The sequence below is a fragment of the Mytilus edulis genome, chromosome 6, assembly GCF_963676685.1.
Source record: "Mytilus edulis chromosome 6, xbMytEdul2.2, whole genome shotgun sequence".
Classification (NCBI taxonomy): Eukaryota; Metazoa; Mollusca; class Bivalvia; order Mytilida; family Mytilidae; genus Mytilus; species Mytilus edulis.
This window is the reverse complement of record NC_092349.1, coordinates 20,913,613-20,926,457: the sequence shown is the minus strand read 5'-3', so window position 1 is coordinate 20,926,457 and position 12,845 is coordinate 20,913,613. Positions and strand designations below refer to the sequence as shown.

The 12,845-nt window shown below is 33.0% G+C and overlaps 2 protein-coding genes across 2 annotated transcripts in view; both read left to right on the top strand.

Moving 5' to 3' along the window:
- Window positions 1–3,605, top strand: part of LOC139526271 (ankyrin-1-like) — a 126,452-nt gene extending 122,847 nt beyond the window's left edge. Inside the window, exons 30-31 of the mRNA XM_071321403.1 lie at window positions 2,496–2,597; window positions 3,582–3,605. Coding sequence (XP_071177504.1) covers window positions 2,496–2,597; window positions 3,582–3,605 — 126 coding nt within the window. The remainder of the gene's footprint in view (window positions 1–2,495; window positions 2,598–3,581) is intronic.
- A 6,338-nt stretch (window positions 3,606–9,943) lies between these two features.
- LOC139526270 (putative ankyrin repeat protein RF_0381) overlaps window positions 9,944–12,845 on the top strand; it is a 35,345-nt gene continuing 32,443 nt past the window's right edge. Inside the window, exon 1 of the mRNA XM_071321402.1 lies at window positions 9,944–10,144. Within this exon, the coding sequence (XP_071177503.1) occupies window positions 9,944–10,144 (201 nt within the window). The remainder of the gene's footprint in view (window positions 10,145–12,845) is intronic.

The window sequence follows — 12,845 nt, the reverse complement described above, 5'->3', positions numbered from 1 at the left end:
CGTTCGTTGATATAAAAAAACGTCACAACAGACACGGGCATAGCAAACGAATTGAGAAGTATAAACTCCATAAGATGGTGCCAATAGATGCTCGACATTTTTATGTTGCATTATATTTTTTTTTGTTGCACTTCAACATTTCCGTTGTTTTGTGGTTTTCCTCTTATAGTTAATGTGTTTACCTCAGTTTTAGTTTGTAACCCGGATTTGTTTTCTTTCAATCGATTTATGATTGTGGTATACTACTGTTGCCTTTTTAGCAGAAATTTTAAACGACTGTAAATCAAGTGAGAGGTTAAGTTAGCAATACAAACAGGTTCAACTCACCATTGTCTACATTAGACATTGCCTGTATAAAGTTAGGAATATGACAGTTGTCATCCATTCGTTTAATGTGTATGAGCTTTTTATTTTGCCATTTGTTTAGGGACTTTCCGTTTTGAATTTTCCTCAGAGTCGATATTTTTGTTATTTTACTTTTTTGTTAATGGTTGATTTTACAAAAGCCAATGATTACTTCTTGAAAATAAAAAAAAATAAAATAAGAACCAAACCAACATATCTCTGGGAATATTGTTTTTTTTCTTCTTCTGTTTACACTGTCAAAGACTAATCTTCTGATTTCTATTATAAAACCAGTTTGAAAAAAATCAATTAATTTTACTACAAACCTTTTTTTTCAAGTTTTTCATATTCAAAGTGTTGTTCTAGTTTCGCTTGAAATTAAAAAATATATAAATATGTTGAAAACCATCTAATTTATTATCCTTTGTTTTGAGAAATCACTTTCTTAGTTGACCTCCTCAACCGCTAAAAAAATATATATATTATATATATATATATAATGACTGAATAAATAGTCAACGATAAATTCTACGGGGCGATGGATCATATAATTATGATTCAGTACACTACAAAATATAATATATAACAAGTCTAAAAGGGTACAACATCACCAAAAACACAATAAAACGAACAATATGTTAGATATTTCGGATAACAGATATCCTTCCTCGGTAATAGCACGATGACAAATGAATCAAGTCAATTTAAATTAAGATCAAAATCTTGAAATTTATACAATTAAAGCAAACGCTGAAACAATTTTAAAATTTCCAAACACGGCGCAAAGACTACAAAAATATGCAAAAAAAAAAAAAAAGAAGTTATTTCCGATGTGAAGTGGCACAACTCTAAATTCCTGAAGGTGGTGACAGTTGAGATGTTAAACAACTGCGTGGAAATACAGTCCCAATAAACAGTACTGACCGATCTAAGCTGGTATAATATTTAAAATATGACAACGGTAGAGCAATTGCAACAGAGACTGCGTATTTAAACATCCCAAATATATAGTAATTTGATGATAAGAAAAATGAGTAATAAATATTTACTAAGGTTAAGTAATAGAACGTGGCTGCGTATTTACACATCCCTGCCAACTGTAATTAAAACTAGTACAATTCAAACATTCCTGAAAAGTGTACGAGTCCAGTACGGAAGCCGGAGTTACTGGACACAAGTGATGGCAGGAAATTAGTGATGGTAGGGAAAATTAGTGACTCTTCTTTGTTTTTTTTATGCTCTCTGGGGAAACTGTCCTGAGCTTTCTTATCCAAAAGCTTTCAAGTCTGTCGGCCTTTGACCAACCCTCGTTGTGATCTATGATGGTGATGGTAAGTTTTGTTAGATCAGCTTGGACGTGCCCATGTGATCTTAAATGACGACTTACGGGGAGGTCGGGCTTGCAGGTGTAGTCACTACGATGACCATTCATGCGTTTGTTGAAAGGCTGTTCTGTCTCGCCAACATACTGCATGCCACATCGACACTTAAGAATGTATACAACATTCTGGGTTTTGCAAGTTACATTACAAAATATTGTGTACACAGACCCAGTGGAGTGGCAAGTAAATGTTTGAGTATTCAGTATTGGCAAGTCAGACATCGTTTGTTACCACATGACTTGCACCATCCTGAAGTTGAACAGCTTTTATTAGAGGAGACGGCAGCTTTCACAAATAAGTCTTTTAGACTTGCTGGTCTCCGAAAAGATAAGACAGGAGGATTGGGAAAGATTTTGGATAATTTTGGGTGATTGGCAATACTTTGCCAACTGGCACAGATCAAACGTGAAAGGTTAATAAAGGCGGAATTGTATGTTAAAACAAATGGAACTATTTTGCTGAGCCTCTTCTTTTTTGAGATATCCAAAATATCTAACATATTGTTCGTTTTATTGTGTTTTTGGTGATGTTATACCCTTTTAGACTTGTTATATATTATATATATCAATATATATATATCAATATAAATATGATAAGGCTATTTTTTAAACACTATCTGTACATCGGATGCAATTTCGTTTCTTGTTTTAGTTATTTCCAATATAAAATTCTTTTCCTTTCGTACTTTTCTGAAATGTTGGCGTGTACGTGTTTTGTGTGATTCAGCTGAAATTAATATGTGGACAACACATTGTATTTATATTTTAGAATGGAGACACTGTTCTAGACATATCTATTAGAATAGATGACCACAAACTAGTAGAATTGTTATTGGAAAGATCTGAAAGAGATGGCAACAATGGCAAGGAGGTATGATATATATTTAGTTTTATCAGGATCTTCGATAAGTTGGATGGCATGATTGTTAAATCGTTTAAGACAACAATTAAACACCAAATGCATAATATTTTGCAAATACATTATGTACCGATTAAGCGTTTAGAGAGAATATAACGATACAGAAACAGACATTTCAATTATTCTCAGTTCCCGATCAAGTCTGTTTCTATAACTTAATTTGTACAGCTAAAATCACATTTTGTATTAATTAGGTTGCATTAATCTTTTTCGACATGCGACCATTATGTATTGAATCTTAATAAGTGACTATATAACTATCAGACGCGACTTTACACCAAATAAGACAAAAGGAAACGAAGAAAAACCTTGTTCAGGTATAATTGAATCATTTGGACATTTATAGAAACATTTCAAAAAGTATTATAGGATTTAACACATTTTTTCCAGAGGGTATTGGTATGTAAACCTGGGCTATTACCTAACAAACTGACTGGCAGTCCGAAAGAGTTTAAGCCCAGGTTTATACAACAAAAACCTCATAAAACAAATGTGTTAAATACTTGAAAATCTCGGAATCCCTGCATGATTGTGTATTGCGTATGAATAAATTACAGCGAAAGATATGAAGATAGTTCGGTAACATGGTTTATCGAAGTGTGAACCAAGGACAATAATTGTAATTGACAAATCCGTTTCAAGTATTTATAGATTTGCAAATCATATACTATTTAATTTCAATTTGTTCTTCTTTGCGATGCAATCAATTTTCTTTGTTGTTGTTTGTTTTATTAACATTTTGTTTACAATAATTATACTAGCTTCTTGCATAATACAAAAACTGTGTTGTTTTCATCTTATATTTGTTGTGTTTACCTCAGTTTTAGTTTGTAACCTGGATTTGTTTTCTCACAATAGATTTATGACTTTCGAACAGCGGTATACTATTTTCTACTAAACAGGCTGAACAAAAGATTTTTTAAACTTTGTTTTCAGTGCATTACAAGGGAAACTCCTTAATTTAATATGCTTATGCAAAAGAGCAAATTATGTTATTGTCATCATAGAGAATAATACATGGCAAAATCCGTATAACATGCTGTATCATCTCGATATACCAATTTTAGCCCGAGGGCCTTTAGGAGGAATCTCATGAAATTCCCTTAGTTCATGATCAGAAAGCCATGTTTTTAATTTGTTAACATCTGAATTTGTCTTCCTACTTGTATTTTTATTTCTCATTTGGTCGATGAATTCATCTGTAGTCATCTGCTTGGCATGACGATCACGTACTTCTTGAGCCAAACGATTAATTACTTCTTCCCCCTTTTGAATGCTGTAAGGGCTCCGGGGCAAGGCCATAGCATCAACAGCAGATCAATGTTGTCATCTGCTGAATGTAAACAGTCCGAGAGACGCCTTTTAGAGTACGACCGAGAAATCCGAGTAGGGGTGCGATAAAGGGTAGCCATTCGATAAAAAGTGAGATGATGGGTGTGATAAAGGGTGCGCATCAAAGTTGTGCGATACGGATTAAACAGAAGGCTATTTATCAAATATTCAAAACTATATATATATATATATATATATATATAGCTACTGTATTTACTACTAAATATATGATAAAAAATAATATATACACAGATGACAAAATTGATTTATGCCATATACGTACATGTCATTTTGTCATATATGCATTAAATTACAAAAGATTGCAAAACAAATAACACAATACAATATTAGCAGAATCTGCTTGCCCTTCTGGAGCACCTGATATCATCCCTAGATTTTGCTGGGGTTCGTGTTGCTTTTGTACCCCAATTTGTGACATTTTTAACTATTGTGTGTGTTTGTTTTGTTCACACACGGTGTCAGTATAATGACATTTGATGTGACTGTCATACATGTGAGAGGTTAGGGTAGCTCTTAAACAAGGTGTATTCCACTATTTTCTACATAAGGAAATGCCTGTACCAAGTGAGGAATATGACAGTTGTTATCCATTCGTTTGAGTTGATTGAGCTTTTGATTTTGCCATTTGATTATGGACTTTCCATTTAAAATTTTCGTGATTTTACTTTTTAGAATATGTATGATATTTATAGTTATGTAATTTTGTATAACCAAAAGAACATTTCAAGAAAATTGCTCACACTAATGGTAGTTAATGCACTGGCACGTTAACGTATCATCGTTCTCGTGAATCTGTACGTGGCACAGCTTTAAGAAAACTGTTGGTGTCGATATTGTCTGTTATTACGTGTTTGCCCAAAATAGTGCAACATTACCGTTCATTGTCGTATGAATACAATTTCACAAATAACTGTAATGGACATTTGTCAGTAATGAACTCCAACCACACATCTCTTATAAATTGAGTTCCGCTTCAGCTACTTATACGTTTAAAAACTGCCTGTTAATATCTCGCACGTATTGCCAGTGTTATTCGAAATGAAAGTAATAAGCAATTAATTAATAAAAAAGACTTTTAAATTCTCTGGATGATCTTGAACTTTTCAAAAATCAGGAATCCTAACCGAGATATGAATATTTATAAATCGAGAAAATGTATTGTCTTTAAGTAAACGACGAGTTTTTTTTTATGAGTTTGTACGTAATCTACTGTATTATTCACTAAAACTGTCCACGATCGGTTAGTTTGGAAAACTCCCTCTCTCGTTATAGTTTTTTTTATTTGTCTTTAATAGTATCACTTTTATTGTTTGGTCTGTTTCTAGTGATATCTATTTGTTGTGGCTCTGTACTTATGCATTCCGTCATTGTTTTGTTTGTATTCGCCTTCATATTTGCTGTGTCTGTGTGACTTTTTGTGGTGTTTCTTTGATACATGTGGCGTGGCTCTGAACTTTATCATCCCGCTTTTGTGTTATTGTTCTGTTATTATTTTAACATTCTGGTCTTTCATATTAATACTTTGATCGACAAACATATTTTATATCTCTACCTGTGTAATGTTTACATTCTGACGTCGAACGCGCGATTCTAATCCACAGTCAATGTTAATCTGATCATTCGGTCCCAGTACTAACAACTTTTCAATCGTTTATGGGTGGATTACACATACATAATTAAAATTTAAAATAAGAAGGCAATCGATAATATTTGTTTTGTTTTTATTTTCATTAAGATACGTATGGTACTTGTACATCCAGTCATTATGTTATAGTTGATGATATTCTCGTATTCTTGTCTATCGGTTGTGCTTTGTCTATATGCCTTTTAGTTTTACGTCGACACATAAAGCGTGGCTTTGTGCTATTGTAAAATATGTTTGAATGTTTGTCTTTAATTTTTGCTATGTGCTTTGTTCATATGCCTTTTTATGTTTCTTTGATACCTATATGACGTGGATCTGTACTTATACATTCCGTCATTATGTTATTATACTATGATAAATTTTTATTCTTGTCTGAATTTTTGTTAATATGCTTGGTCTATATACCATTTTGTGCTTCCGAGTTATATATTTGTTTCTTTTTTTAGTGGATCAATTTATAACACAATGTTCACTGCTGTACCCCTATTTTTAATAATTTACTTATTATGTCTGTTTTTTTTTTGTACACGCATCGTTGTCAATATAATGACATTTGATGGAACTGTAATACAAGTGGGAGGTTTAGCTAGCTATCAAACCAAGATCAATCCACCATTTTCTACAAAGAAAATGCCTGAACCAAGTCAGGAATATGACAGTTGTTATCCATTCGTTTGATGTGTTTGAGCTTTTGATTTTGCCATTTGATTAGGGACTATCAGTTTAGATTTTTCTTCAGCTATAGGAAGTACATTGTTTGCTATATGTCAGTCGTATAGCACCCTAACATCTCGTGGGTTCAGGGTAAATATCATTCCAATATCTTCTTCGCCCCGAAACTAAATATCCATCTATATGCATAGTCAGCACTTCAAAACACAGAACAGTAAACTAACTGGTCAGTAGTTATCGGGTGAAGTTTTGAACTTAATTCCACCATTTGTAGATAGGAACAATGAGGCCTTGTTTCCAACTCTTTGAATTTTTATTCGTTCATATTTTACAATGAAATTGCATAAGGCGGTTACACACTTCACAATAGAGCTACTTTCGTAATGCAAATGTTCATTTTGCACTCTGAAGATCCCGGCGGCTTTTCTGTATTTTAACTGTCTAATCAATTTTGAAACTTCTTTTATCGAAAGTAATCAAGCCACTAGGTAAGTATTTACCTTCAACACCACATGTTTTAATAATGTCTCAATAAAACAGTTAAATGCATAGTCAAAATTATCAGTATTTTGGTAAGTACAGATCATAAAACTATGCAGCGAAACACGTTGCTACTGACTATGTGGTACTACAATCTTTATCTTCATTCGAATCTCAAGATACACTTTGGAAGATAAACCTTTTCAACATTTCATTTCTTTTCTATCACATTCTTGATTGAGATCATCATAACATTTCTGCATAAACTGTTCATAAACTGCTTGATGTACATGTCTTAATTCGAACTTTGTTCTTTTATACATTCGATGACACTTAACATGTATGCCTCGATGGAGACCTTCTGGAGCCCAACATCTACGCGTTGATCTCTCATTGTCATGTGCTCGCTTTACAGCTGCGTTCCAATAATGTTTGGTATTTGGATTGAATCCGAATTTCGAAATTGCGATGTCCTCAGCAGTATGGAATATGTTTACGAATTCGTCATAGATAGTTTAAATATCAGCAAAAGAATAACATGAATAATAAAAAACCAATTGTTCAGAGAACCATTGATGGTCTTTTCACCAGTAATGATATTTTTTATATGAAAATATTAAAATTTGGTTTTAAATGTCAATTCAGCGTCAAATGACAACTTATTGTACGTTGATTTCAAAAATATAAGGTTCCTATACAAAAAGATATAGATAAGGGAGATCATTTTTTACTTCCGGTTTAAAATATGTTACTTCCGGTAATTTTTAATTGTCTACTTGACACTGATTCCAAAAATATATTGTTCTATATACTTTTTCATTAATTAAGTACAAAATATAGCTACTTCCGGTTTACAAAAGGTCACTTCCGGTTGTCTTTTTCTAGATCACATTGCTTGCAACCTAATTTAAAAAGTCCCATGTCTTGATCATGTATATATATGAGGTAAAAGCAAAGGTCAAAATCTAGAACGTTACATTTACCTATGACCTTGAGCTCAATTTCGAGGTCATCAACCAAGGACCTCAAATCAAAAGACTCTAGGCCTCTACTATATATTGTTAATGAGTTGTATTATCTTACAACTAACATTAGATATAAAAGAGGGCAAAACTGGCATCAATTGTCTACGTACTCTTTCAACTAAAATTTACGTGTTACGACATGTCGCAACTAACAATTTAGTAAAAATAATTTGTCGATAAGTTATACGGCTTTTGAAAATAAGTGAAAATAAGCCAAAATCAAAATTTATAATATGACCTTGACCTTTGACCTTGACCTTATTTTCATTTTTTTTGGACCAAGGATCTCAAATCAAAAGACCCTAGGTCTCTATCACTTATGGTTTACCAGTTAGAAATGCATATTCTTATATCAAACATAAAAGAGGGGAAAACTCTCATATGATAGCTTTGGTCAAAATAAAACAGAACATCCTGAGGATATAACGAGCAATTTGGAAAAATAAATTTGTCGGTTTCTTATATGGTTGCGAAGCCTTAGAGATAACAAGAAAAACAGTGTTCGGGGAGATAACTCTTACAAGGTAAAGTTTTTTGTTACGCGATGTCAGTTTCAGAAGCGTATTAACTGTTTGTTATCATATACCATATATCTAAGCGACATCTTGGGAAACAAAAAAACAGTGAAGGAAAAAAAAGTTGGCGGAAGAAAAAAAAATAATAATAATAATAATAATCAGAACAAATTCAATAGGTCTTTCACCTGAAAGGTTGAAAGACCTGATAATCAGAAGAAATCCAATAGGTCTTTCCAAGGAAAAGTGGAAAGACCTAATAATCCATTTTATTATATAGTAATAAACATTTGTTTGTTTATTTAAATAAAAACACCCGGGAAAACGACCGTGCAATAAATCTCTGTATTTGCACGCATTTCCGGAAAAAAGCTGAGGCGTTCCGAAATCGGCATGCATATTATTGCATCCTTTGTTGTCGTTTGGAAAAGCAAGACGACGGACGTCGGTCATACAGATAATTTGACAGAGTCTATGATTGATAAGCAAATGGTGATGAGTTTTATTGACGATCAAAAGAAAAAATCAACAGTTAACTGCACGAAGCGTGACTTGAAATTATTATACAAATGCTGGTTGGAAAGGGGGGGTTGAGGTCAATCGAGGACATCCCTCACAATGAACTTGATGCTTTCTTGTCTGAATTTTACATAACCTTAAAGAAAGAAAATGGACAGGAATATGAACCGGAGACGTTTGACGGTATTCGTGCCAGTATCGAGAGGTATTTAAAGGAAAAAGAGTACTCACATTCATTACGTGACAAGGAATTTAATTTGTCAACAAGAGCACTTTCTGAAAAAACTAGGAAAAGGACATAAGCCGAATGCTTCAAAGGCAGTAAGTAAGGATGAAGAAGATTTGTTGTGGGAACAGGGGCAGCTCGGTGATGGTACACCTAGAATACTTATATTTTCTCTCTGGTACTATTTTACAAAATGTTTCGGACTACGTGGTAGAAATGAACATCGGCAATTACAATTGGGAGATATTCTAATGAAGAAGGACCCTGTGGATAACCGACAGTATTTCGAATTTTCTGAGAGACTTACCAACACTCGTGATGGAACCAAGGGAAAAGAGAATCGTAAATTTTAATCGAGAATGTATGAAAATAAATCTGACCGCTGTCCAATACGGCTTTTTAAAGCATATCTTCTTCGACGTCCAGAAAATGTAATGGAACCAGAGTCACCGTTTTATTTGACATGTATTCCAATTGAAAGAGTTGAATCCATGATATGGTATTACGCAAGGCCTATGGGAGAAAACACGCTGGCAAACTTGATGCCAATGGCCGCCAAAGAAGCTGGGATGGACCGTAAAACAAACCACAGTGTGCGTAAAACAACAATAAAAACGCTTCGCAAGGCAGGTGTACCTAGAGACAAAATTAAACATATATCTGGTCACAAAAGTACAAGTTCGATTGAGGCTTACGATGATGATCTCTCCGATAATGAGCAAAGGAAATATTCAGATGTATTAACTGGTGTTAAATAGTCACTTGGACAATCAGTGACTGCAAATGAAAGTGACAATACATGTAACAATGTGGCTTTACAGAAGATTGACCGTTCTACTGTTTCACACCAAATGAGCCCGCAGATGGCCACAACTTCACAGTCTGTCTGTACTTATACTGCTGCGCCTAATAATATCCATGAACAATCTTCTAAAGGTGCGTCAGAGGCATTATCTAACATGTTCAGTAAAGGCACTGTTCTGAATAACTGTACTTTAAATATTAACTTTAATATTGAACAGTCAAATGGAGAAGGTCAAAAAGACATTCTAGGCAAAATTACTGTTATGAACCGCCAAGGAAAACATTCAAACGAATTATTCCGTTGGAATCTTCAGACGAATCCCAAGAATTCTAGCCAGAGACTTTTCAAAACCTTTGTGGATTTTTTTTTTTATTGTTGAATTTATATTACTTATTAAATTGTTGAAAACTGATTTATTTTCTAAACAAATACAAAAAAGACATCAATGCAATAATAAATTACATGTACATTTTAAAAGTACATTTTTGTCAAACAATTGACAGGATCGCAACTTTAAACAACAACACAAATCTGTATTCATCATTCAATTTATTGTCGTCACTTGGTGTCCTTTGTCTTTCATTGCCTTTAAAAAAAATACCATATTAATATCGCCCTTGGCAATAGTCTGGCTGTCTATTTTCCATATTGTCGCCACTTCTCCATCTGCATTGAGTGTATTCTGTTACTAAGTTAATTTCTTATTCAATTTATTGGTGTCCATTGTCTGTATGTCATCCGTCAACAGGAAAAAATGACTGTTAAGAGTCTCATCACAATGATCAAATTTACTCTTAGTAAAAGTTTTAGAAAAAATTACTTCATTTTTTTTCTTCATTTTTTTATTTATTTAAAGGTTAACTAACCATGGATGAAATATTTTACAAAAAAAAAAACAATATCCCCCCCCCCCCCCCCACAAAAAAAAATCGAAAATAGTATTGCAATAACATTTATTCGCATTAGTGCAATACGATATATTTTTCTTTAAAAACTTGTATTTTGACTGGATAAAACAGAAATTTTCTGTGCAAAATATTTATTACTATATAATAAAAGGGTTATTGCATTAATATTGGTGGATATTGCTCTCGCAGTATATCATATTGCACTCGTAAACTCGTGCAATATGATATACTGCTCGGGCAATATCCACCAATATTAATGCAATAACCCTATATTATCAATTAACATTTCCACAATGTCGTTCAACAGCTTTAGTCAATACTGATCTGGGCACCAGATACATTATGCCTAGCAGGTAATTTGTCGCTAGAGTTCATAGCAGCCGCATAAAATTCCATTCAATTTATAACATTGCGTAAACAAAACAAACTGACAAAATAGGTTAAAATGTCAAAAATAGGAGCATAGCAGTCTACATTGTGTTATGATCTCAACCATACCAATGAAAACAAATTAATATGTCAACAAAGAAAAATAATATGACACAATGACCAAGCATACAATACCCTGCGAGTAATGCATCAACTAGTTGTACCATCTTTCTAAAGTAGATACATAATGTAAAGATCTTTTCTTCATTTTATGTTCAGATATAACACATATAGCTATCCTAATCACTGTCCTTCAACAATTCACAAAAGACAAATAGTAAAGGACATGATACAAATAAGTTCTATTCATCATGTATTTTTTAAATTTGCGCCTTGCTGGTCTCTTGTAAACCTCCAAGCCTCTTTGGTACTAGTCGTGGTTACTAAAAGCGCATACAATACACAACTATTGCTCAAAATTGTTTATCCTCGACAATAGTTTGCACAGTTTTCAGATTCGTTCAACTAATCAGACACATATCGCAAACTTTTTGCGCGATTGAAACAATCTGAAAAATTGGACTTGGACAGTATAACTTTGTTATAATTTCATAATTCCGAAATGATTCGACTATTTGTCAATTTTGACCAGTAATATTATAGACCTTCATCAATGGTAAATGGGTCACCAATAAACTGTTGTAGTATGTAACAGTCGTTTGCGTACTTTTATGAATATTAACCTTTATTTGCACTTTTCCTCGTAATTCATTTAATCAGCGGACACCCCTGTGTTGACTTAGATCGACTGGTTAACATACTCTTATACCATAAACAAGTATCATTCAATTAATTTTTGAATTCAATTTATTTACGATATATAAATCTAGAGGAAGAACTATCATTTATTGGTCTAACAATGCAACAATATCTTTGCGGGTACAACATATGTCCCTTGCAAAATGTCTTGAAAATCTTAGCGGTCAACCATGGAATCATCATTGTTTACTTTTTGGTGGGCAGGGGTGCCGATATCTGTTTGAATATGCATTATCTGATTATTATGGAGTACTGCTCGAAAGTGTCATTCATATTGTAAAAGGAATCTACGTCACCCCTTCTGTCAGCTCCTACATCAGAACTTTCGCTTGTATCAGACAATTTAGCAACTGTTGTCATAACTGTTCGTCCATTCATATCGGCTGCCATAGCGTTTTTCGATTATTGGTATTGATCAATCGTAAAATTTATTTTAAGTGTTTTGTGGAATGTTTCTTTGTTTTTCATTTGACAATATAATGAACGGTTGTATTATATTTACTGTATGTTCCATATCAATGACCATTTCAACCAATTTTCCAGACCCTCTTAATCAAGAAGCCTCTGATATGTCTTTATATTACTTCAATAGATTGTTTTGTTTGATTCTGTTACAAAAAACTGTAAACGGTTTTGTATGGCGCTGTTTTTCTTAAAACAAGAACAATAACTGTTGTCTAGTAATATAAGGAAATAAAAAAGCAATATCTAGATTTTATGTATCCTACGCTACGATTTATTTATGTTTCTTTATGAAAAAAGAAAAAAAATATATCATTTCTCAAAATAAATAATATTAAACGTAATAATGAAAATAGGAGTATAATTTTTCATTAGCCATTGGCCACATCTCAAGAGACATAC